The 25,337-nt window shown below is 37.8% G+C and overlaps 1 protein-coding gene across 17 annotated transcripts in view; it reads left to right on the top strand.

The window, feature by feature from the left end:
• SETD5 (SET domain containing 5) overlaps window positions 1-25,337 on the top strand; it is a 103,049-nt gene that overhangs the window by 41,288 nt on the left and 36,424 nt on the right. For 8 of the 17 annotated variants that reach the window (XR_011075682.1, XM_068558185.1, XM_068558171.1 and 5 more), the window contains 15 exons: window positions 73-178; window positions 505-713; window positions 1,052-1,110; window positions 1,651-1,829; window positions 2,771-2,809; window positions 6,114-6,356; window positions 6,921-7,069; window positions 7,454-7,571; window positions 8,685-8,794; window positions 9,704-9,956; window positions 10,329-10,412; window positions 11,165-11,422; window positions 12,114-12,434; window positions 12,853-13,095; window positions 18,303-18,432. Coding sequence is in view for 16 of the 17 variants with exons in the window: in XM_068558185.1 (XP_068414286.1) it covers window positions 73-178; window positions 505-713; window positions 1,052-1,110; window positions 1,651-1,829; window positions 2,771-2,809; window positions 6,114-6,356; window positions 6,921-7,069; window positions 7,454-7,571; window positions 8,685-8,794; window positions 9,704-9,956; window positions 10,329-10,412; window positions 11,165-11,422; window positions 12,114-12,434; window positions 12,853-13,095; window positions 18,303-18,432 (2,501 nt within the window). In the remaining variant the exon portion in view is untranslated. Of the gene's footprint in view, window positions 1-72; window positions 179-504; window positions 714-817; window positions 859-1,051; window positions 1,111-1,650; window positions 1,830-2,770; window positions 2,810-6,113; window positions 6,357-6,920; window positions 7,070-7,453; window positions 7,572-8,684; window positions 8,795-9,703; window positions 9,957-10,328; window positions 10,413-11,164; window positions 11,423-12,113; window positions 12,435-12,852; window positions 13,096-18,302; window positions 18,433-25,337 lie in introns of those variants that run through there. The other 9 variants (XM_068558178.1, XM_068558173.1, XM_068558183.1 and 6 more) reach the window with 6 other exon arrangements.

The following is a 25,337-nucleotide window of genomic DNA, read 5'->3' as shown; positions in this document are numbered from 1 at the left end:
GGGAAGTTAAGTCTTAGTTTAAGGGAAGATTAGGTGTTATGCTATCATGCGTTGCTTTTCGCCTTTGTGCAGCCCTGAATCTGTGGAGGCTAGTCCAGCAGTTAATGAGAAGAGCGTGTATTCCACTCATAATTATGGGACCACTCAGAGACATGGGTGTCGAGGACTGCCTTATGCTGTGAGTATGCATTTGTTTCTCTCCAGAGCAGTGATCTTCCTGGAGTGTAATCCATTCTTATACATTGTGACTTTCTTGAAATGTTTATATGCAGCATGACGAAGTTGCCCCTTTTGCACTTCCCTGCCTCCAGCGGACGTCTAGCCCTGCATCATTGTTCTTGTTTTTATGTCCCAGTTGACCTTGGCATTTTGTTTTATCACTTTCCTGGTTGAAGCCAAAAAACGAAGGGTACTACTTTCTTCTTTCTTTCCATATGTACCATACTTTAGGGGAGAGAGGGGCCAGTGTTTGGACACTGTTGATTTAAAAAATCTTATTTTCAGGATCATAATTACGGAGCCCCTCCTCCTCCGACACCTCCTGCTTCTCCCCCTGTCCAGACGATCATCCCCCGTTCTGACCTGAATGGCCTGCCGTCGCCCGTAGAGGAACGCTGTGGAGACAGCCCGAACTCTGAAGGAGAGACTGTTCCTACCTGGTGTCCTTGTGGTCTTTCTCAGGATGGCTTCCTTCTCAACTGTGACAAGTGCAGGTAAGATCGTGTTCCATCTAAATCCAACCCTGGGTTGCTGGGATTAGGGTTTCTTATTAGTAGGGAAAAGCTCAAAGTATTCTTTCTTGTGTTTGTTAATGTAGATGATTCCTTAGTGCTCCTTGGCTCGAATTCTCTGCACTAGGTGAGAATTGCTGACAACAAGGAATGAGAGATTGATGTTAAAGCTATTGAATTTGATATGAAATTTAATGTCCTGGAAACGTTTGGTAGGTGGGAGGAAGGGGGTAGTATATGCAGAGATACTTCTCCCACGTGTGTGATGATGCGCTGCATGCTGTTGGAAGGACTACTTTAAGTTTATTTTCCCTCTTTAGGGGAATGAGCAGGGGGAAGGTTATTAGACTTCATCGGCGGAAGCAGGACAACATATCAGGTGAGCCAGAGATGGGTTGGGACCATATTTTGACATATACTATTTTGTGGTTTTAATATTCATCCCAAGAACCCCTCTTGTAAGTTCCTGTGGTCCCCAGCTCTTTTCATGGACAGTGATTAAAGTCCTCTCAAGACCATTGTAATTCTATTGTTGTGAATTAATTGTATCCAGAGTCAACAATTTTAGCCCTATAGTAATCAACATATTCCTTGTGAGCACGCATGTGCGTGTGCGTGCGCGCGCGCACACACACATCCTTTTCTATGTTACATATACATTGAGGCAGTGGAGCTTGGGGACTGAATTCAAGGGGAGAAATACATGATATAGAACAGGGTTTGTTTGTATGCTTAATGTCAGTGATACAGAAAGAATCTTGTTTCTGTATGGAATGTAGGTATATGTTCTACAGATAATAGAGTTAATAGTAGAAGTAATAACTTACTGGGTATGGGGTAGATCTAAAGGAATAAGCTGCTTTTAATGTATTTATGAGGCTTTTTGTACAGCGTGAACTATGAAATAACCTTTTTTCAGGTGGGGATAGCAGTGCAACAGAAAGCTGGGATGAGGAGCTTTCTCCTTCCACTGTGTTGTATACAGCAACACAGCACACACCTACAAGCATCACCTTAACTGTCAGAAGAACCAAACCCAAGAAGCGGAAAAAGAGTCCAGAAAAGGGTCGTGCAGCACCAAAGACGAAGAAAATCAAGGTATGAAGGGTAAAACTATCTCAAATAGAAATGTGTCTGAAATAGCCCAAATTTTGTATGAAGAATGCACCAGAATTCTTTTAAGAAATTTGATCCAGATGTTTGAAGGGCCACTTTTGCTCTGCTTGCACAAATCAGCTAATTTGTATTATGAACATGTAGATCAACCTCTCTTATGCCATTCCATATCATCACAACTGGCACAGAGTTTCTTTTGCTCCAGCCCCCATCCCAGGTATGAAATCCCAGCCCCACCTGGCACAAGCCCATGTGTGCTGCAGCCTCCAGTCTAGGCTTCCACTGTCCTTACAGTATCTCCCACCTCCTCAACCCCAAAACCCAGTCTGAAATTCTTGTCCTGGTACGTGCCCACTTCATGTCGTTGGTTGATTGTTTTTCCCTTGTTTCAGAAAATTCAGGAAACATCTCTTGAATGGTCTAGGCTTACTCAGTGTTGTGGTCACTTTCCTGTATTCTCAACTAAAAAGTCTCCAGAAGAAATCTCTTCTGTTTTGTGTTCTTTCTTCCCCATCACGGCAACTTTGTTGCTCCTAGGTGACTTGCCCACCCCTTGTTAAGGGGATTGGTCTTTGTTTCCTTCTTAATTTCAGAACTGGTAAATCTGCAGCCTTACTTAACATTTTTATTTACTTTTTCCTTTAGTGTCAGGGGTGCATATAGGATTTAAGTGATGCATGCTCTTCCCTGTTTATTACCTAATTCCGCAATGGAAAGTATTGGAATTAGCCTCAGAGTTCACTGGCCATGTGCTACCCCTATTCTTGATAATAGTGTGGGGAATTCCATTGTGTTTGTTACCTAGGGTAAAGGGGACAGACTAGAACACTAGTTCTTGCCTTAGTTTTAGTCTCAGATAGGTATAACTGTCATTCTTGGTACCAAGTTTTGTTTTGTTCTACTTGTTTTCCTCTTTGGGATAGGCATTTCGAGAGGGATCCCGGAAGTCCTTGCGGATGAAGGTAAGGGGTATTCTTCCCTGATGCTGTGTTTTACTTCACTGTGATCTTGCATTTTGGTCAGCTTCTTTTCTGACATTGATGGTCTGGGAATCTTGGACCCTGCTTTTCGTTAGTTTGTAATTGTTGCCATTCAGTTTTCATAGAGCCTTTCTCCAAAGTAGATTTTCTTGGCCATTTTCTGAAATATTTTCCCTTTCTGTAATTAGCCTTCATTTATTGGTTTTTCATTAGCTGCTTCTCTCGGGGTGGGGGTAAGTGACATTTTGCCAAACAAAATGAGGCTGATGTTTTCCATCATTGTGATTGGCCTCCACCTCAGGAGTGAGGATTTTCTGGTGATAGAGGATCTCTTGTGCACCCACCCTAGCACCATGTAGGCTTTAATCACCAGTTGGAAGGATAAATTTCATCAGTAGGAAGGTAGTAGTTTTGATAAGAATTATTCTTACTGGAATTACTTTTGAGCTGTTTTCTCCTGGCATGTCTGTTTGGTATAGAAGACTGGGGTGATGCTAGTGTGCTTCTTTTCTTCAATTATCAAATAAAAGAGCTTTTGAGGCATGATTTCGGGTAGTGGTTGGAGAATAGAGCAATTATGTGCAATGGTTTAAAGGGACTTTCAGTTACTAGGTGATAAGGAAAGAGTTTGCCCAAAGGAGATTTGAATATACTGTCTGGTATCTTCCTTTACCTATGTGTGTATATAGAAGGACAGCATACCTCCCACACCATTACTTAATGGCTTCCAAGCATTTAATTAGAATGAAGGTTGAGTTTAATTCCATATGTATACTTATGCCTAAATGTGTAACTGATAGAAAAGCAGGATCTTTCCTGTTGACCGTTCTGTGGTAAACATTAAACTCTTTTAGTGAGGATAAGCTTTCTTAGGATTTATGCATGCATGTGCGCGCGCGCGCACACACACACACACACACACACACGGAACCCAATATGATTCATGTTAAAAAAGATCTCAGGTAGCACTTTATATAAAATTAGAAGGCCTCACCTTGCATATACCCATAAACAGATTTGTACATATCTGTAAAAGAGATGGGAGAGGACTTAAGAGCCCAAGACCATCAGAATCCTGGGATGTCTTGGAACACAATTACTGTTTCTTTCTTAGATCTATCTCCTGCAAGGAGACAGTTGCTTAGAGGGGACCTTCAATAGATTTAAGGGGCAGACGTAGCCCCTGATCCCAGGTGTTAAGCCCTTTTCTCTTTTATCAACTAACTATTGTAACTTGCCTCCAGAGGTTTGAAACCTTTTGAAAGCAGTTGACTGGCTCTCTCAGAAAACTACATGTAAACTCCAAATATTGCTTGCAGTTTTGAGATGTTGACAGATAGCCCCATAAGCATGTTAAATTTTAGATAATTTAAAAGTACTAGTTGGTTTATTTTTATTCTCATATCAGAATTCTAAACTTGAGTTATAAATTTTGTACTCAGAATTAATTGTTAGTAAGAACTACACCAAGCATCTGAGTGGGAACAATACCGTAAGAATGAGAAGAACCTATCATTTGGCTTTTTAACCCCAAAGTTGAATTTCCCTACTGGAGACTGCTCTAAACCAGGGTTTCTCAACCTCGACACTGTTGACATTTTGAACCAAATAATTCTTCGTAGGGATCAGGGCTGTCTTTTGCGTTACAGTCGGCTGTGTAACAGCATCCCTAGCATTTACCTACTGGGTGCCAATAACACACACACCCAGGTGTATTAATCAGAAATGACTTCAGGTATTACTAAATGTCTCCTTGGGGGCAAAATCCCCTCTGGTTGAGAACCACTGCTCTAAACCCACTGAGATGGGGTCTCCAGTACCCGGAAGAATGGGATAGCAGAGTAGACAGAGTTATATTGGTGAACAATAGCTAAAATTACGGCAAAGGCTTCCAGTATACATTGTTTAACAAGTCATAAGTTCAGTGATCACTACTGGATGCTTAAACCTGGGAATACTATTTGGGCACCCCTAATCCCCAGTCTTATAAACACCCTTAAGCCTCAACTTTTGTACTTTTCTTTTGCTCAGCTGCTACTGACACTTCAAGCTGGTGATAGTCTGTTCTCAGTGTGTTAGCCTTAGGTGTTTGTTAGATCCCTTTGTTTATTGTTCATTCTTTTGGACTCTAGTGACAAATGTGGAAAACAGTGGTGTTAACTTTTTCCTTTGATTTCCCTGTTCCTTGGGGGAAGGATGGTAGACAATAGTCAATCAAAACTAGTGACACAGAAGTGAAAGAAAGTAATTGTTATAATGGGTATAAATGTTTTCTCTGTCATTCGTGGAAACTATATTTAATTTTTTTATACCTGTTTTTGCAAGTTTAGAGTCAACATGGATTTGCAGGTAGCTTTGGTACTATAGTGTCTTTTCCTTCTAGTTGTCACTAGTGTGACATCATCACACGTTTGTTTTGTTTTCTGACGACACCTTAAGTCCTGAACACCATGGAGGAGAACATGTATCAGAGTTCAGCTGTGTCTCTATAGCACAAGCATGTATAAAACTGTTGAGGATGATATTGGTGAGATGTAATAATCTTTCCTCAGTACTGTACTGTGATAGAGGGCAGCGGTTTTCCGAGAGAGGTATATAGCACAGTATCTCTCAGCATTTCCTACACTGCCCCTACCAACGCGCCTCCACCCACCTCACCTCTTCAGAGGGTGGCTGTTTTAAAATGTCAAAAGTAGAGTGCTAGAAAGATATACTCCAAATGATAGCTTTTTCTATGGAAGGCAAGAGTATGAGTTACTTATTTGTTTATTTGGGTCACATGTATTTTTAGAATGAACATGTATTAATTGTATATTAAAAATAATAAGTCACACAAAAACATTCTCCTGGATGCTAGTAAAACTACCAATTTGAGATGGCACGCTGTTGTTTGATAAGTATTGAAATTTAAGCAATGTGGATATTTTGAGGTATCTCTATTCATTTTTATGAAGATTTTCTTATGAACTTGATGTCATTCTTCTGATAAGTTTGAGTTTTATGACTTAAAAATGGTCATAAAATCACAGTGATGGGATGGAATTGCAATCCAGATTAATTTCTCACTTTATAAATGAGGAAGCTGAACCTCACAGCTCATTGGTAATGAAACCATGATAGAAGCCAGATCCTGACTCCCAAGCCATTACTCTTATGCCACACCAACTGCCAAGTGAAAACTAATCTTCTCTGGATATTCAGCCTGACCCACCCCCACCCCCACCCACCCACCCACCCCCGCCCTTTTATGGACTCTCCTAACCTACTTGACCTTTGTTCTCTACAGAATTCTCCTTCTGAAGCACAGAATTTAGATGAGAACACAACTGAGGGATGGGAAAATCGGATAAGACTATGGACTGATCAGTATGAAGAAGCCTTCACTAATCAGTACAGTGCAGATGTACAGAACGCCCTTGAACAACATCTACATTCTAGCAAGGAATTTGTGGGCAAACCTGCTATTTTAGACACTATTAATAAGACTGAATTGGCCTGTAATAATACAGTTATTGGTTCCCAAATGCAGGTAAGGATCAAAGGGTTAAAGACTCCTTAAGTAGTTGAGATTTTAAGAACCCAGGAAAAGGACATATTTTGGAATTACTGTTTCTTTCAAATGGCCTTAGAATAACAAATTAGCCAGCTATTGAGCATCTTTAACTAAAAGCAAGTACAGTAACTGTGAACTGTTCGGATACATATTTTTAAACTACATATCTTTATTAATTAAAAATAGATAAATTAGGGTAGGAAATTTTATACAGCCTCAGTAGGAATTATTAAGATTAATAGAAACCTAAGCTCTTACATTACACATAGAGCCACTAAAATTTTAATCATATATTTTTCTTAGATTTTTTTTTTTCTCTTGTCTTTGAGGATTGGGGGGGTGGCAGGTTCACTAGATGCAGCCTGTTTCCTAGAAATACTAAGGTTTTATCATATTTTAAAATGTCTGATCATCAAGCTAAGTAACATATACAAATAAAACCTAAAAATATTGGTGCCTTTTCCTCAATTAAGAAATATTTTAAATGTCTGCTAAGCTGCTATTGATATTATCTAATGTTAATACTCTGATTTTATTCAGCTCCAGTTGGGAAGAGTCACTCGTGTTCAGAAGCACCGGAAGATCCTGAGGGCTGCAAGAGATTTGGCTTTGGACACTCTTATAATAGAGTATCGAGGCAAAGTCATGTTACGGCAGCAATTTGAGGTCAATGGGCATTTCTTCAAAAAGTAAGAGCATCATTCATTGAGTAGTAAGGGCTAAAGTGGGCCTGGCTGAGCATATGGCTGTAAAACCATCCTGGTTGATGGGATGCTCTTGGGGGAAAAGATTACAGCTCAAATAAGCTCACGCCTCTCTGCTATTTGTAGAGAAGTGCAAATAAACCTGCAAATTGTTTAACATATAAAGTGGTGATGACTCCTTTCCAAGCGAAGCATTCCTTGCTTTGTGCCTATTCTTTAATCAGAAGCAGACAAGCATGTGATGTTTTCCAAGTGTAGGCGTTGCAAAGGACTACTGCTTCTTCTGTCAGCGTGTGCTTCATATTTGAAATCATGGGGTGGCCTTTTTATTTGTATTGAGAATTACAGGAATTTTAATTATATCCCTAGACCATACCCCTTTGTGCTCTTCTACTCAAAATTCAATGGTGTAGAGATGTGTGTGGATGCACGTACTTTCGGTAATGATGCTCGGTTCATCAGAAGATCATGTACACCAAATGCAGAGGTAAGATTTCTGTAGCAATTTCTCTTTGAATGGAACCATCAAAAGGACAAGTCAACTGAAGAAGCAGTCTGAAAACTTCACCCAGATTAAGGTCTGTAGATAATGATTATGACCTTTCGTTGTAAGAGATGAAAAACAAAAGTAATGATGCATTCATTCTAACAAGATGGGGGCAAGGAATGGATTTTCTTTAGAGAAGGCAGAAATGGGAAAAAGCATGTTAGCATTTGCTAAAGAGAAGGAGCTAGACTGGATAAGAAGTCAATGAGGTTATATTAAAGAATTGCCATATAAAAGATTTTATCATTGGGCCAAAACGAAGGTGTGTGGTTGCAGTTTTTTAGATTTTAGCTAATAGGGTTGTGAGAGAGATTCTAGACATTTCTAAAGTTCAATATTTGGTGCATAATGAGTGCAACCACATCAGATGCAGCAAGAAAATCCACAGAGCTTTTCTTACAGACTAAGGAATTTTAATTTTCTGGTGCAACTGAAAACAGCTTTAAGATGTAGAGCAGGGACTTCCTGGTGGCACAGTGGTTAAGAATCCGCCTGCCAATGCAGGGGATACAGGTTCAAGCCCTGGTCTGGGAAGATCCCACATGTCGCGGAGCAATTAAGCCCGTATGCCACAACTACTGAGCCTGCGCTCTAGACCCCACGAGCTACAATTACTGAGCCCTTGTGCCACAACTACTGAAGCCTGCGTGCCTAGAGCCCGCGCTCTGCAACAAGAGAAGTCACTGCAGTGAAAGTCCCGTGCATCGCAACAAAGAGTAGCCCCCGCTTGCCACAACTAGAGAAAGCCCGCGCGCAGAAACGAGGACCTAATGCAGCCAAAAATAAATATAAATAAATAGATTTATTTAAAAAAAAAAAAAAAGATGTAGAGCAGACCCTGATTGCTAACATCTCAAGATTTCTTCATTTATTTCAAGAAATATCATAAATTTTCAATTACTATATGATAGTTTCAAATGAAATGATGGAGTTAAATGACAGACTACCATAACTCTAAGTGAGGAGATATCATTTTGGTAAAAGGTTTTTTCCCTCTTACGGAGAGTTCCTGGTCTTTTTGATAAATCATAACCATAAGCCTTGTTCACACAGGTGAGACACATGATTGCAGATGGGATGATTCACCTCTGTATCTATGCTGTGTCTGCCATCACCAAGGATGCTGAGGTCACCATAGCATTTGACTATGAGTACAGTAACTGGTAAGATTTCCACAACCTTTCCTAACATGAATTGCTTGTCTTACAGATTAAGCTATTCTGTTCAGTCTGCTTTTGTGCCTTGCCATTTGCTTCTTTTTTTAAACCTAATCTTTCCATGAGTAATGCATTTTCTGCCTAGAAATTGTGGAGGGAAAGACAGACTGAGGGTGTTATTTTAAGAGACACAGCTACATAGTGTGATACTGCTTACCAGTCTTCTAACCAAGGGTGTTTTGGCCTATGCCTCTATGTAGCAAGAATAACAAAAAGTGTTTGTATGAAACACTCGTAGAAATTGCAGTAGCATCTATTGTTATGCACACAGCACTTGTACCAGGGATCATATAGAATGAGAATTTAAAGCTTTGCTCCATCCACTCAAGTCATGTAATGTAGCTGTACATGGCAATGCAGAAAAACAGGTGGCAAGTCATAGGTGATTATGTGATGGGTTTTGTAAAATGGATGCTTTTTCTCCCTTGGTCCTTTCAGGCAAAAAGGGGTTATGTGGTAATTGATGTTTGGGCACAGGTGCAAGAAGAAAAGATATTAATAATAAGTAGGGAATCAGTAGGTAAAAGTGAGGACATGGTGAAGGTAGACACAAGATAAGTACGGCCACTGTAGAGTCTGTCACTGATTCATTGCCCACTAAATAGCGTAGACAGTTGGGAGAATTGAATTTAGTGGGGACTTCATTTCCTTTCCACTGACCGTGTATAGGGGAAGAGTTGGGGTTATATACAGAAACACAGAATATTGAAAGTATTTATAGGACTTTCTTAATGACTATTTACCTTGTTCAAAGATGAAACTAGAGGAAATTACTAATATTTCAAAAGAATGAATGGATAATATAACTGATATTCAAGGGTACTGAAACAGGCACTTTTGGTTGTTTCTTTGGAGCAGTAATTACAAAGTGGACTGTGCATGTCACAAGGGGAACCGGAATTGCCCTATACAGAAAAGGAATCCCAGTGCTGCAGAGCCGCCACTTCCACCTCCCCCAAGCCTGCCCACCATCGGAGCAGAGACAAGACGCAGAAAAGCACGACGGAAAGAGCTAGAGATGGAGCAGCAGAGTGAGGCTCCAGAAGAGGATAACAATCAGCAACCAGAGCAGATTCCTGAGAAAGTGATTGTATCCAGTGACCATGAGGTAATCTCCCCTGGTCAGAGGCTGTTGCTTTGGTGTTGATCCTCTTCAGATGAAGAGGATCCCAGGTTGCCACATGTTGTTTTATGTAGGGAATCTATATTAACACTTAATAACCTTCATATCATGGTGGGTGTGCTTTCATTCATTATCTTTTTATTATTTTTTACAATGTCAAGAACATCCATTCAGGTACTTATCAGGTTTCAGTCCAGTGAATGAGATTTATCATCTGTGTTTACCATGTGGCCCCACATGAGTAACACTATAAAGCACTAGAAATTGTTTCTAGAGTTTTAAGCTACCAGCAAAAAAACAGGGATTGATTTTTCTTAGAGCTTAAGAATACAGCTGAATATTTCCTCTATCTTAAAGGGAATAGACAATCCAGAAGAAAAAGCAGAAGAAGAGAAAGAAGAGATTACAGATGACCAGGAGAACCCAGCTCATAGCAAGAGGGTGAGTACCTTCTAACGTCTTTTTGTTCCTGCTGACTCATGTTACCTATAGCATGTAAACTCCTTCTCTTCTGAATTTATATCATCTCATTTCTTCAGTAAGTTACTATGCCATCACCTCTAGGTCACAGTGTGGGCTTTTTCTATAAAGTAGATTTTATTATGATTTTTTTACACAGACACACACACGTAGTTCTCTAGTGACTGTTATCAGATGATGGTTTTAAGAGGTTTCTTACTAACAGTCTGATTTCCAAAACACTGTCTTAATGGAACAAAATATCCTTAGGCTACTTACTCTAACTTAGCAATTTCCTAAGTTTGTGTGGATTTTGACATTTAAAAAACAAACAAAACCTTCAGTCACATGGATTCAGTCATGACTGAAATCAGTCATGTTTATTTCTGTCCCTGAGAAGCTGTTTAAGAAAATCTGCTTGACTTTTTTTTTTTTTTTTTTGAACTCTGCAGAGAAAAATTGGTTTTGATGGCTATATTTCTTTTGTATTAAAAAGTTTCAAAATAGCTGACCCTTTTTGAAAAGCTTGGGTTTGACCTTGCCTTTCTTTACAACTCTTTGCAACATGTAAGATGAAACATTTTTAGTTTTTATCTTATGTTCTCAAAGATATATGTATTATCTTACTAGTATTTTCTATAAATGTCTATCAATTTCCATTAATAATACTTCTGAAAAGCTGTTCCCTTCTCCTGGTTGAGGCTTCCTTCTATGCCAATGTTATTTCTTTCTAGACCCGGGAAGATAGGAAGGTTGAAGCCATCATGCATGCTTTTGAAAACTTAGAGAAAAGAAAGAAGCGGCGGGATCAGCCCTTGGAACAGAGCAACTCTGACATAGAGATTACTACCACCACCTCAGAGACTCCTGTGGGAGAGGAGACAAAAACTGAAGCCCCTGAATCTGAAGTTAGCAACCCTGCTTCAAACATTGCCATCCCAAGCAACCCACAGAGTGTTGGAGTGAACACCCGGAGGTCTTCCCAAGCAGGGGTAAGATGAAAAGACTCCAGGTCTTAGATAGTCTTTCTTTTGCTAATATCAATTACCTATCTTTTGGAATGGTTAGTATCAGCCTTTTCAGCTTTGCCTTATTTTGCAATAAGTGAGGCTATTTTCAGTCAGCTGATTCGTGGGATTCAAGGAGACAGAATTTGAATGACTAGATACTCTCAGACTAAAATGGGACTTTCTACGATTTCTGCCAGATATTGTTGGTGGTGAGTTCATAAAAATCATGTGGTTTCTCTTTGGCTCTCTGTGTAGCACTGTCATGTACCTGACCTTTCATAGGATTCTCAGAATTAATTCTTCGTTCCTTTTCCTACCTTAGCCATGGATTCTAAGCCTTAAGCTAAAACCTCAGTATCTGGGGAAAGAGACAAAGGAAGAATTACGTTCCCTGCTAAGAACCTAAAATTAGGTGGCTACTTTCAGCTGACTTTAGACCTATTTTATAAATACTTATTAGAAAAAGAAATAACTAACTGAGACATCTTCCTGTAGCCTTTTTAGCTGATTTAAATGTATAAATTTTATAAGGATTACATTTGAAATTAATGTTTTTAAACGCTCACTTTCTTCACCAGTAAACATTCAGAATGCTTAAAGTGAATAGGAAACTGGATAGAATGTTTGCTGATAAGAAATTTCTGGTAAGCAGTTAACTTTGCTGTTGTTATAGGATGTTGCTGCCGAAAAACCAGTCCCCAAACCACCTCCAGCAAAGCCTTCTAGGCCCCGACCGAAGAGTCGAATTTCTCGGTACCGGACCAGTTCAGCCCAAAGACTAAAACGTCAAAAGCAGGCCATTGCACAGCAGGCAGAGTTATCACAAGCTGCCTTGGAAGAGGGGGGAAATAACAGCTCAGTAACTCCTACTGAAGCTGGAAATGTAGACAGTTCGGGAGAAAACAGGCAATTAACAGGGTCTGACCCAACTGTGGTATCAGTTACTGGATCCCATGTCAACCGTGCTGCATCTAAATACCCCAAAACCAAAAAGGTGAGTTACAAGTACATCTTCGTAAGTGTAGTCTGCCAAAATCTGTGGCTTAGTAAAGTGAAAGGACCTGTAATCCCCAGGGGAAAAAATAATAATAATAATCTAAGAATTATTAGATTGAAAGTTTTAGATAAAATGCTTAGACACATAGGGCTGAGCTCATCCTGCTACCTTACTTTTGTTCCCATAATTTTTAGGCAGAGTTTAAATTGCTGATAGCTGAAATCATTCCTTCCATAGTGGTCATGGAGAGGGTGAAAGAAGATACCCTTGTGCTCTGAATGTGCGATTCATACTCTCTGCAGCTGCTATATCTACCTCTGTCTAGTTTCTAGATGAGGTTTGTGTTTGTGAGCTACACTGCTGCCTCTGGCTTTTGCATCTGCAGCATCAACTGATGGTCTCTTTTTTAACTTAGTATCTAGTTACAGAGTGGTTGAATGACAAAGCAGAGAAGCAAGAGTGCCCTGTTGAGTGCCCTTTACGTATCACCACGGACCCAACTGTACTGGCAACGACCCTGAACATGTTACCCGGTCTTATCCATTCCCCGTTAATTTGCACCACCCCCAAACACTACATTCGCTTTGGCTCACCCTTTATCCCTGAGAGGCGTCGAAGGCCGCTTCTGCCTGATGGCACGTTCAGCTCCTGTAAAAAGGTATGTATGTGTTTACGCGGTTTTTTTCTTTCAAGTTAGGATTCCAGTACTGGTGACATATCTAACACATTCTCTAGATAGCCACACTCTGCCCGTATGAGTTTATAATGAGTTAGTTGTTCAACCACAAATACTGACGCATCAAGAGTCAGTGAGACTAAGGTGGGATGTATACTACATTTTTGGTGCTCAGTTTGTGAGTATTCACTGTTGTCTTTTCTGAGAGCCCTTGAGGTTACTGAGTTGAGAGCACATAGCAATTGGTGACTGGGTAGGGAGGGGTGTTCTGTGTGTGCTCTTGTGATATTGGTTAACATGTCCATTTGTGATTATTGTGCGAGATTGGGCCCCAGGTACTCTAGAGCACTGTTGCACAAGTTAAAGAATGATTGAATTGTGTTTTGGATTAATTCAATCACTGTTATCATTTGACTGAGAGTAGAGGAAAAGTCCTGTTTACAATTGGCATAATTCCTGTTCCTTGATCAAATGACAAGTTGGACTGTTTATTCCCTAGTGATTATGGAACCCACTATAAAATTTTCTCTCTCTCTCTCTCTCTCTCTCTCTCTCTCTCTCTCTCTCTGCCTCTCTCTCTCTGCCTCTCTCTCTCTGCCTCTCTCTCACTCTTCTCTAGTTATATATTGTTTTTGGATCTAGTGACAGTAGTATTTGATGGTTGTTTGTTTTTGGAATGCTCTTTCTTAATTCCCAGAAGCCCTACATATTTTCCAAAGGTGTCTCTCAAGAATAGATCACTCCCTCAGACCTATAATGTCATTTTCGTGTTTCTAGAAGTATAGGACACCCTTTCATTTGGTCTTCCTTTGAGGTAGAGTCTGTTCCCTGGAACACCCTTTTCTCTTATCCTCAGATCTGGATTCAGGCTGCCTTCCTCAGTGTCTGCCATTGCCCTCCTCCACTGGCATCACGTACATGAGGATGCTGCATATAGATTATTTGATGTGATGAAGTCTCCAACTCCAGGCAGGTCTTCCCTGACTCCTCCAAACTTAAAGCTTTTCTCTTTTCCCGAAGAGCAGATACTATTTCTTGGGGGGAGGGGGCATAAAAGATGAGCCAAAGTGGTGTGGGATATGGAGGGGAGGAGGGCAACAGGGATCTGCACACAAAGGAAGGGTACTACCACTGAATGAGCAGCATACACTGAAGAAAGTCTTTTCCTAATCTTACCTAAGTGTTTGAGTCACTTACTGGTTTATTTAGGGGCAATTACCAAGTAGAACAACTCCTAAAGAGAAATTTGACCATGAGATCTTTGCCAGAAGGGTTTGTGGATGATGGACTAACGTAACTTCCAGGTGTCAGAAGTGAAAACAGTGACAACTTTCTTTAGAAGGAAATAAGACTAGAAATTTGCCTAAGTGATAAAGGAAGGTTGGGTCTCTGGGGATCTTTTATTATACCAAGTTACTTATCCTGGATCTTAGAAATTATCTGAGAAGGAAAAAAAAGTATTTGCCATTTAATGACCATTATGATTAACCTAATTCTGTAATAATTGGAGAAGGGCATTAACTGTGGTATGGCATGCAAAACTAATCTTCCTGTTACATTTAGCTCAGTCCCTCATTAAGAGTAACAGCTCAGAATCTTTAACTACATTTTCAGAGTAGTATTGAACAATTAGAGAAGCTGTAAATATGGTCTTTAGTTTGGAGGAACAAGTCAAGAGATGGCTTAATATATATGTGAAATAAACTTTTTCCTTTTGTTCTGTCTTTGGCTAGACACAGTACTAGATTTCCTAGGATGTTAACTACTGAAGCATCTTATCAAGTCAGATAATAGAATTTCTTATTTTGGTCCTTTAAAGAAGGGTAAACAATTATTAATACAGAGTAGTAGTGAAGTCTGTATTGTAAATAGTACGGACTAGCCTCTTAAAATACTGCCTTGATCATTGTGATGCTGGGTTATAATCTTTCTATTCCCATCTTGCTTTTTTCCAAGTAGCAGAGTTCTGTGAAAATCAAAAACGTGTAGAAATATGACTTCAAATCTGATAGAAAATCCATTTCTTAGAGCTCTTTTTACCTGGTTATGGTTTAGGACTTGTATCTGTATCTCATCTTTGTGTCTCCATTGGCAACAGTTAGAAATCCCACTTAACTCATGTCCGTGTTATATTCTCCACATGTATCTGACCATCCTTAGTCTTGTTCTATACAGGCTCTGCTCAGGCACTTTTATCTGTTTGTGTCATTTTGGTCTTTCGGAAGAGTTCAGGCTATGTATGCTGACTTATATATCAAATTATCTTGCTTAAATTGGGTCTTTTAAAATTAAGTTTTAATCACAGATTTAATAGTTGCTGTTAATGTATCAAGATTATATTACACAACAAGACTGTAACTTTTTATGGGACAAAATTAATGAAATTGGGTCTTATATAGAAATTGAACTCAGCTTTATCCTAGATGGGGAAGGAGAAGATTTTTTAGATTGGTTAGAAAGTACTCACATAGTACAGGACCTAAGAAGATTTCCATGATAAAACAAAATTGTAATAAATTTCTGAAAATCCCTCGGAGAAGAATATAATTTAAACAGATAGATGAGAACAACCGTCCTCCATGGGATTAGTTAGAACAGTGTACATTCTTAATAGGCTTACTCTTTCATATCTGATTAAAGGAGGTAAAAGCTTCATAAGTTTAAAACAGTATAAAGCTGCATGTGTATATTTGCACCCAGATTCTTAGAGTGTTTGGCAGAATGTTTTATGATGTCTCTGTAGTTTCTAAATTAAATCGATTCACAGTTCTTAACTAGCATGTTATGGCATGTCTTTTGTTGGATTTTACTTCACTTGTTATTTTAGAATGGAAGCATTTATGACTGGCTAAGAAGCCTTTCAGTAGTATTCCTCCTTGTTCTCTCTAAATCTCTAAACTTACCTTGTAGGCATAATATGTGTGGGCATTTGTTCTCCCGTTCAGACTGAAAATGAAACACTGTGTTTTGCATTGGTATTTCATGATGTGCACTGGAGGGTTGTTAATCTGTATATCTCTGTCCATAGCACTGAAATTCAGTTGAACTAGTCCTCACTGAACATGTGTGCCCAGTACTGTGCTACAAGCTTTCTTCACACACACTGTCTCACCATTCATGATAACCCTGTGAGGCTGGGATTCTTGCTTCAATTTACAGATCCAGAAGCTTTGGCTCAGAAGCGTTCAGTAACTCGCCCAGAGTTAGGTGTCTAGTAAGAGGCACAGCCAAGTTTCAATCCAGGTCTTTGGACCCTAAAACCCAAATAAATTCCTTTCTCTTTCCCCATCGTAATGAGACTCTTTAAGACATTTCTGTTGCCCATCTCTGAGCTTCCTAAAACTCTGTTCAACACAGACTTTCAGGGAAGGGAGAAATGTTCTTTTGACCTTAATAACTGTAGCTAGAACTTGGGGAGAGGGGTTGTCTAAAGTTAATTTATTATCTGTAGGGGTGATTGGAATTTGTTAGATACAAATAACTGTTCATGTTCCTTCTTTACAGGCCCTGAAATATTGTGTAGACATACAAATAGGGCCAGGGAGGAATGGGATTGATCATGTTGCTGTGTTCGACCTTAAGCTAACCAAAGCAACATCTTATTCCTTAGAATGCCCTTGTCCTGGTTCTACTTTCCCTTTTTGTAGTCATCAGATCCAGAGTGTAAGTTCTTTTATGGGTGCATCTATTTGACACTGGAAATATAAGAAATTGACTTCTCTAGGAAGAAAGCACAGTGACCCCAAATGAGTCCTGTCATCTGCTCTGATGAAAAACTTGTATGTACTAAGGTATCTATAACAAAGGATTTTCACTCTTTTGGGCCCCCTGGCCTTATTTTCCCCATCTGTACAATGAATGCGTTAGACAAGGTAACCTCTGAGGTCTCTTCTATGTAAGGAGCTATGGTTCTGACAGTTTTCATCTTTATATCAATATTCTGTATGTAGGAGAGGTAGTTCATTCTTGGTCTTGTTTTGGGTTTTCAGAGACCTGATCAAATCCTAAAATGCTGATGTAATTCAGTAGATGTTGAGCTGTCTTTCTTAGATACTTACTCACTCTTTACCCCCTCATGTTCATAATTTTATTCTTGCTTTCATTTGGCAGACCACATGGTCTGGTTTCCTCACATTATTTCCTAAGTTCCTAAGAGGGTAAATCTATTAGAATTGCTGTCTTTGGTAAAGAGAATATTTACTTACCTGTAATATTGGTTCTCTAAAGGTGTAAAGTTATAATCACCTTTGCTCTTCCTATTTGGGATAGGGTCTGACTCAGAAATTGATGTTTATCAAAATTCGATCTGTCTTAAGTCAGGGCAGGAGAGCCACAGAGTGGTGAGCAACCTACAACTGTGTATCTTAAGAGAACACAATTACAGGTAAGAAATTTTCTCTCTTCCACAGGATGCATAATCTTATTACCCTAATCTCTGCAGGCTTACTTTCTGACCAAAATCTGTTTGCATCATTTTAGATTCCATTATTCACTACAAAAAATGACTGATTAGAGAGCTCTTTTTTACTTTTTTGCCTTTTTGATTTCTGCAGAAGGTCATTTATTCTGGTGATGATTTGTATTATTCATGGATAATTTAACCAAACTACTTAACAAGGAGGGAAAACTCAGAGGATATTCTGAGAGTAGACTTTCTGGAAGCATTTCAGTACTTGTAGTGAAGAGCTCTTTATCCTCATCCAGAGTTTTCCTGTGAATCTTTTCTATTACTTCTTCAGATACGCCCAACACAGGACAGACAGCTCTTAAGAGATCTTTTATCTTCCTTCTACGCACTTATTTTATGTGCTAGTTTTATCCTGTGTGATCGGAGTCTCTCTTAAATAAATGCTAAGATTTCTTCCTTATCTTTTCCCATTTATCCCATTCGAAGCAATATGAAAAGTTAAATAGTAATCATTTTTTTTTATTGGTTTGGGCTTTTTTATGGGACTGCATTATGTGTAATCCAGGTTTTCTCAATTATGCCCCATAAAAGGAATTGATGGGGCACTATCCTAAAATGCTGAAACACAAGACAAAAACTACTTGACTGTGGACCCGAATGAATGCATTGTATTGCATCTCTCACCAGTTGATATGTAATGACCTGGTTAATGCATTTAAAATAGGTGACCTAAATAGTTTTAAATGATTATTGATAATTCCCTGGTTCTTTTCCATTATAGCGCTGGATAAAGCAAGCCTTGGAAGAAGGGATGACCCAGACATCATCTGTACCCCAAGAGACTAGAACTCAGCACCTATACCAAAGTAATGAGAATAGTAATTCTTCTAGTATCTGCAAAGACAATGCAGGTATGTATGGCAGACCTTTCTGAATACATGAGCAATGATTATTTTGGGTCTACATAAAAAATTTCACTGAGTACTTTGAAAAGTCTGATACAAAAAAAAGAAATAGCATTGTTCTCTAAATAGTTACTTTACATCTGTCTTTACAGAGGAAGAGAGAGCTCTCAAGTCAGGGATCAGTATTCCCAGGACGACAAAGAAGGAACTAGACAGTGTACAGATAACAGCAGAAATGGTTAAAAAAAAGGTTAGATACATTTAAAGTAGTAAGTTTAGGAAATCTATATCCATATTTATAAGAGGGGAAATAAGCAAGAAAGATGTGGGGCACTATTCAGGAAAGAATCAAAATCGTAGGTGATTGAGTTGGGTGGGACTTGGTTGAAGGGGCAGGGGATGAGTGAAGTAAATGAGAAATTATTATGAATCGGTTGTTTTCAAACTGGAGGGTCATGTAAAATCATCTGGCCCACTGGTTTTCCAGTGACTCTTGCAGGGGTTTTAATTGAATTGCAGTTGAAAGCACTGGTGTATGGACCTGATACCAACTTAACTTATTTTGGGATAGCCTTATTACCAAAGTTTCTCTTGGCCAGTATTACTTTAATTGAAAAGTTCTGTGTGATTCCTCTTAGTTTATTTATCTCTAAATCAATTTTGTGAATATTATGCAATCAAAACAAAATACCAAAATAAATAAGATGCTAAAAGTCACAGAGTAATATTTCAGATTTTCATAAAAACCACTTCTTTGTTTCTATTCATTGCCTGAGTAAATATGCACTTGAATTAAATAAAGATATTTGTACTAGTAATATCTGCTTTATATTAAAACTTTGTGTAATACTGTATTTGGGGAAAAATAGGCTACTAAAAATAGATTTTTTTTTTAATTATTGACTTTGTTTTTCTATCCCTAGATTGGATTATACCTTATAAGTTATCGCATGTGTAACCTCAGGATATTAAGATCCCAGTGTAGAACATCTGGAAGATAAATGATACCATGTATTTAAAATATCTTATTCTCTTCACCAAAGATTAGGGAGATTTACTCAAACCAGGTTAACATAAAGAAATGCTGGTAACAGATTTCCATCAATATTATCAATTTATTGGCAGCTTTTACAGTACGGTGAGAGTATACCTTAACTCTGAAATCTTCTATCTGGTATACACACATATGTATGTGTATGGTCTGTGTGTGTGTGTGTGTGTGTGTGTGTGTGTGTATTTGAGGTTGGGAAAAGGAGGCTGTATTAGCAATTCATGTCCTGACTGGCAAAGACTCATAGGGAAAGTGCCTTTGTTATTATGTGCCCTGGTTGGAATGGAATTAGGACTGTTAGTCACCAACCTTTATTGAACTTCTCTCGTCTCTCTCGCAGTGAGAAACATTCAAAGGACACACCTTGCCCTTCAGGAACAACGTAAACAGGAAAATATTTAAAACCAAGCAATACTCAAATGAGTGACTTGGTATATTGCTACAAGTTAGTGTAAATCCTGAGGAATTATTTTTATTTGTTGCTTTGGTTTCTTTGTTTTTGTTTTTTTCCTCTCAAAAAGATCAAGAAAATATTAATCAAAAAAGGTAGACAAGTTGGTGTAGTAGAAAGAATCCAACAGACCTGAATTTGAAGACCATCTCTACCCTTTACTAACTATATGATGTTGGGCAAGTTATAAAGTTATCTCTGAGCCTCATCTGTGAAATGGGTATAATAATATCTGCTTTGTAGAGCTAATATGAGATTAAATTAAGGTACATAAATTACCATATCAGACCCTTAATAGGAATTACTACTGTCATTATCTACAGATTTCTTGTCAAGCATTTATGGAACATTTACAAAAATTAGTCATATACTAGGATACATTAAAGAATTCTAAGTTCCTAGAAGCTAAATTTGTATGGAAATAAATGGTTTTACTCTTCAGGCAGGGGAGGACATAATGTTCATTATTTGTAAGTGATGTGGATATCTATCTAGGAGAGCCTAAACAATCATTTGAAAAAATTAACAGGAGTTCAATAAAACTGCTGGATATGCAAAAATTAATACCATTTATGTACCAAGAAAATGAAGAAAAAATTTTTCATTGCCAAACTTAACAAAACTGAGAAACTGCCTAGGAATAATGGTGGGGACATGTAAAACAAATCATTACTGAGAAATATTTTTTTAAGTCTTGAGAAGATGAAGGGAACTCCCATACTGCTTAATGTAAAGAAGAAATATAATGAGTCAGTTTCTTTCCTGGCTTCAAATGGTTTCCATCAGACTAGTTTGTTTGGGGGTTTGATTAAATGATCTTGGAAGTTTATCATAAAAAATAAACATGAAAATAAGAAAAAATTGAAAAAGTAATGACAAAGAAGTACTTTACCTAGAAGTGTAAAACTAACTTCTAATATGAATCTGGAAGCTGGTAATTAAATTAGTACAGGTGCAATAATGGATGTATATATGGAACAGAATAGCCAGAAGCAGGCCTTATGTAAGTGAAAGATTTGGTAAATGATTCTGGAGTTTTTACTTGCATGGGGGATGGGAAAGACTTGGATCTTTGCCAAAGTAAATTCTATGTGCATTCAGTGTTTTGGGTTTTTTTTGTTTTTTAATTAAAGTTAAGTAAACAATGTTTCTGTATCCTTAGTTCTCTGAATTAATAGAGGACAAAAATATTGGGAGAAAGGATTTGCAATAAAAATGACAGGGAAGTAATATCCCTGCTAGCAATTTGGTAAGATTTATCATGCATTTTATTTTATTTATTTTTTTTAGTTTATTTATTTATTTATTTATTTATTTGGCTGTGTTGGGTCTTTGTTGCTGCACGCAGGCTTTTCTCTAGTTGCGGCAAGCGGGGGCTATTCTTCCTTGCAATGCGCGGTTTCTCATTGTGGTGGCTTCTCTTGTTGCAGAGCACAGGCTCTAGGCGTGCGGGCTCAGTAGTTGTGGCTCACGAGCTCTAGAGCGCAGGCTCAGTAGTTGTGGCGCACAGGTTTAGTTGCCCTGCGGCATGTGGGATCTTCCCAGACCAGGGCTCAAACCTGTGTCCCCTGCATTGGCAGGTGGATTCTTAACTACTGCGCCACCAGGGAGGTCCCTGTCACGCATTTTAAAAGTTCATTCCTTAACCTAGTAGTTGTTGTTCTAGGTACTTGTTCTGTAGAAATAGGTGTGGACCAAAATTTTTATACAAAGTGTTAGTCATGGAATTATTAATAATTGCAAACACATGCAGGATAAAAACAACCTGGGTTTCAACAAATAAATGTTAGAATTTGTGGTTTATCTTCTATTACACATACTTTTGATGGAATACTATTCAGTAGCATTAAAATTTTTACTCAATTTATTTTATCAAATTAACCTCCAAAAAATAGCACAGTACTACTTTTGAATTAGATTTCAGTGATCTGAATCTTGAATCTGTAAGAATATTAAAAGAATAGTATATTATGACGAAATAAAATTTTTCCGTGGAATGTAAAGGTGGTTCAGTATTTGAAATTTTATTCATATAATTTATTAGCCAGCCAAATGGAGAAGGGAGAGTAACAGCACAGTAAATGTGAATTTAATGATAAATCTAATAAAATAACATACTGAATGATTTTTTTATTTTACATCTATCTGAAAACAATTGCCAGTTATGTTTCATGGTGAAAACTAGTTAGATTAAACTTTTAAATTGGTTATCAACTTATCCCAGTATTACCATTCTTATTTAACAACATCTAGAATTGTTATCCAAACTGATTACCAAAAAGAAAATCTATGAGATAAAAGTTTTGGTAAAGAGGATGTATTTGTTGCCATTGTATACAAATAATATGCTTATCTACCTGGAAAAGCCAAGAGAATTAACTGAAAAACTGGTAGAGATCAATAGGGTAGCTGGGCACAAAAATATGTAAACATTTTCTTACATGTTAGCAATAACATTTAGGTAATACACAGGAAGAAATACATCCAGTTCACAGTGGTAACAGAAAATAGAGAACACTGGAGAATAAAACCTAATTCGAAATGTGGCAGATCTATAATGAAGAGGAATATAAGGAATTCCCTGGCGGTCCAGTGGTTAGAACTCCATGCTCTCACAGCTGAGGGCCTGGGTTCAATACCTACTCAGGGAACTAAGATCCCACAAGCTGTGCGGCACAGCCAAAATAATAATAATAATGAGGAGGAGGAATATAAATGAAGGCATGAGTAGCTAAAAGATTGTGCCACGGTGCTCAGTTAGAATTCTCTACAAATTACTCATGAATTTAATACAACCCCAGTCAGCTTTGGGGAGGGGGTAGTATCAGCATAGTTTTTGTTTGTTTTGTTTTAAAGTTGTTTGTTTGTTTGTTTTTTGATGTGGACCATTTTTAAAGTCTTTATTGAACTTGTTACAATATTGTTTCTGCTCTGTGTTTTGGTTTTTTGGCCGTGAGGCATGTGGGATCCCAGCTCCCTGACCAGGGATCGAACCCGCACCCTCTGCATTGGAAGGCGAAGTCCCAACCACTGGACTGCCAGGGAAGTCCCAGTATCAGCATAGTTGACAAATGATTTCTACAGTTCATTGACATGAACGAGTATGCTAGGATAGGCAAAATATTTTGGAGAGCTAGAGTAGAATAACTGGAATTGCCCAAACAATTTTACTAAAAAGTGTACAGAATAACATTCAGAACTAAAACCCAGTATCTAGTCGGATAAATGTCATATTTCAAATCAATAGAGAAATGTGATTATTCTATAATTACAAAAGAATTTGGAAGAATATGCTAGCCATTTGGCATGTGAAAAGGATAGAACATACTAGTACTTAAACTACTATATGTTCTGAGTTGAATTCAAAAATTAAATATGGAGATAAAGGGAAAATAGGTCAGTATTTTTATAGTCTTGGGGTGGGGTGACAAAAACATGACATCAGAGGCAGAAAATAAAGGAAATGGTTGATACATTTGACTAAATAAAAATATAAAACATTGTATAGCCAAAGACTATTAATAAAATTAAAATATAATTGTAACATTTTTGTCATTGTAATGGAAGGATTTTTACTATGTTTTTCTGATTGAAAATAGTAGGTTATTGTCCAGTGTGATTTAGACAGGGTGAGTAAGGACATGTCAGGAAAGAGTTCTAGATGAAAATAACACCAGCATATTAGCAATGAATTAATTTGTGGATATGATTTCAAGTTATGTATGTATGTGTTTCAATATGTGGGTGTTTGTTTATATAACCTTGGGAATTATTTGAGTAAAGGGAAAAAACCATAAAAGATAGGTTTAACCACATGAAATTTGATAGCTGTGTATGGCACAAAGAAGAAAAATGAAACTTGAAAAAAACAATTTTGTAAATATAGTGCTATTCGTAGAAAAAAGTAGACAGATTACCACTGGCCCATAAACCTCATAAGGGCAGGTGTCAGGTCTCTTGTTGAATATATCATAATAAGTACTCAGTAAATATATTTTAAATGAATGACCTTTAAGTTGATTTTGGGGGTGGGAGAGTTCATCTGAACTTTATAACTTTTCTACAATCAACTTTATCACTTACATAATTGCCTTTAGTAGTTACAGCGTTGGACCTAGCAGTATAGCAGTCTTTTGAAAGATTCACTGTTTAAGACTCTTGAAATATATAAACCTAACTATAAGTCATGAATCAACATGTTTGTTTGTTTATACCTAGGCACTTTTCTAAAGGAGAAAAGAAAAATGAGTATCTGGAACAGAAGGAAAATACAAATATACTTCTAATCTAGGAAAATTTTTAAATTTTTATATATCTGAAAGGAAAAATATGTATCTCCAGTGTTTTTTGCTTTTATTTCTTGTCTCTGCTTCAACCCCTACTGCCCTAGTTCAAGCCTCATAACTCTTTCTGTTTACTCCATTAACTCCAAATAGTTTCCCAGTGTCCATTCTCATCCTAACCATTGCTACCAGGAGAATCTTTCTCAAGCACAGCTCTGATACTGTCCGAAAACTTTTCCTCAAAGACTTGGGGTAAATGTCACTCCTTCCACCAAGCCTTGGGGGTATAATTTAACCTAATGATTAAGAATGTAGGTGGGAACCAGATGACCTAGTCTTTCTCTCTTTGTACGTCAAATTCCTTATCTGTAAAGTGGGGATAACAATAGTACTGGGTTTATAGAGTTACTCACATTACATCTGATAATTCACATAAAGCACGTGGTATAGTGCCTGGTGTGTAATAAGCACTTAAAAGCATAATTTTTTTTTACTAACACATAGCAGTATGATCGCCTCTGTTGAGGTTCTTAAACTTATATTACGCGTTTTATATATGTTTTCTTTTTCTTACACATTTGTAAACCCATTTAAAATAGAATACCTGATAACCATTTTCCCCCACTTACCTAGTTCAGTGGTTTCCATATTGTAGGTATTAAGTAAATGAATAGCTTTGAACTGTAAACGAATAAAAATAGATTTTTCCTTTGAGAAAGTGAGATAGGTGCATTGGCCTGAATGGTCAGTAAAATTTATAGCATACTAACTTCCTTTCTAAGCGGAACTAAGAAGTGTACAGTAGAAAGTAGGATATTCCAATCAGAAAAAGAGTACCACCCTAGTTTTTGAAAATGATTGGGAGAAGTTTCTGTAGAAATGATTTCACACTTTGAAGCACTCTAAAACTAAGGGCTCAACGAGGATCAAGTAATCATGTGTAACTCTTTCCTACTAAAGCAGAATATTACATAAAGAGCTGCTAAAGAATGGCAAAAATATATAAAAGCTTGAAACTGAGCTGGTGACGTGGCAATTCAGTAGAGGGTGATTTTAACAAAGAGACACAGATTTGAGATTTTCAGAAATTCAGTGTGAAAAAACTAAATTTATATTTTCCACTACA

Source organism: Eschrichtius robustus, chromosome 12 (genome assembly GCF_028021215.1).
Source record: "Eschrichtius robustus isolate mEscRob2 chromosome 12, mEscRob2.pri, whole genome shotgun sequence".
NCBI classification, from domain to species: Eukaryota; Metazoa; Chordata; class Mammalia; order Artiodactyla; family Eschrichtiidae; genus Eschrichtius; species Eschrichtius robustus.
The sequence above is the reverse complement of the archived record's forward strand: the minus strand, read 5'-3'. Positions and strand labels throughout refer to the sequence as shown.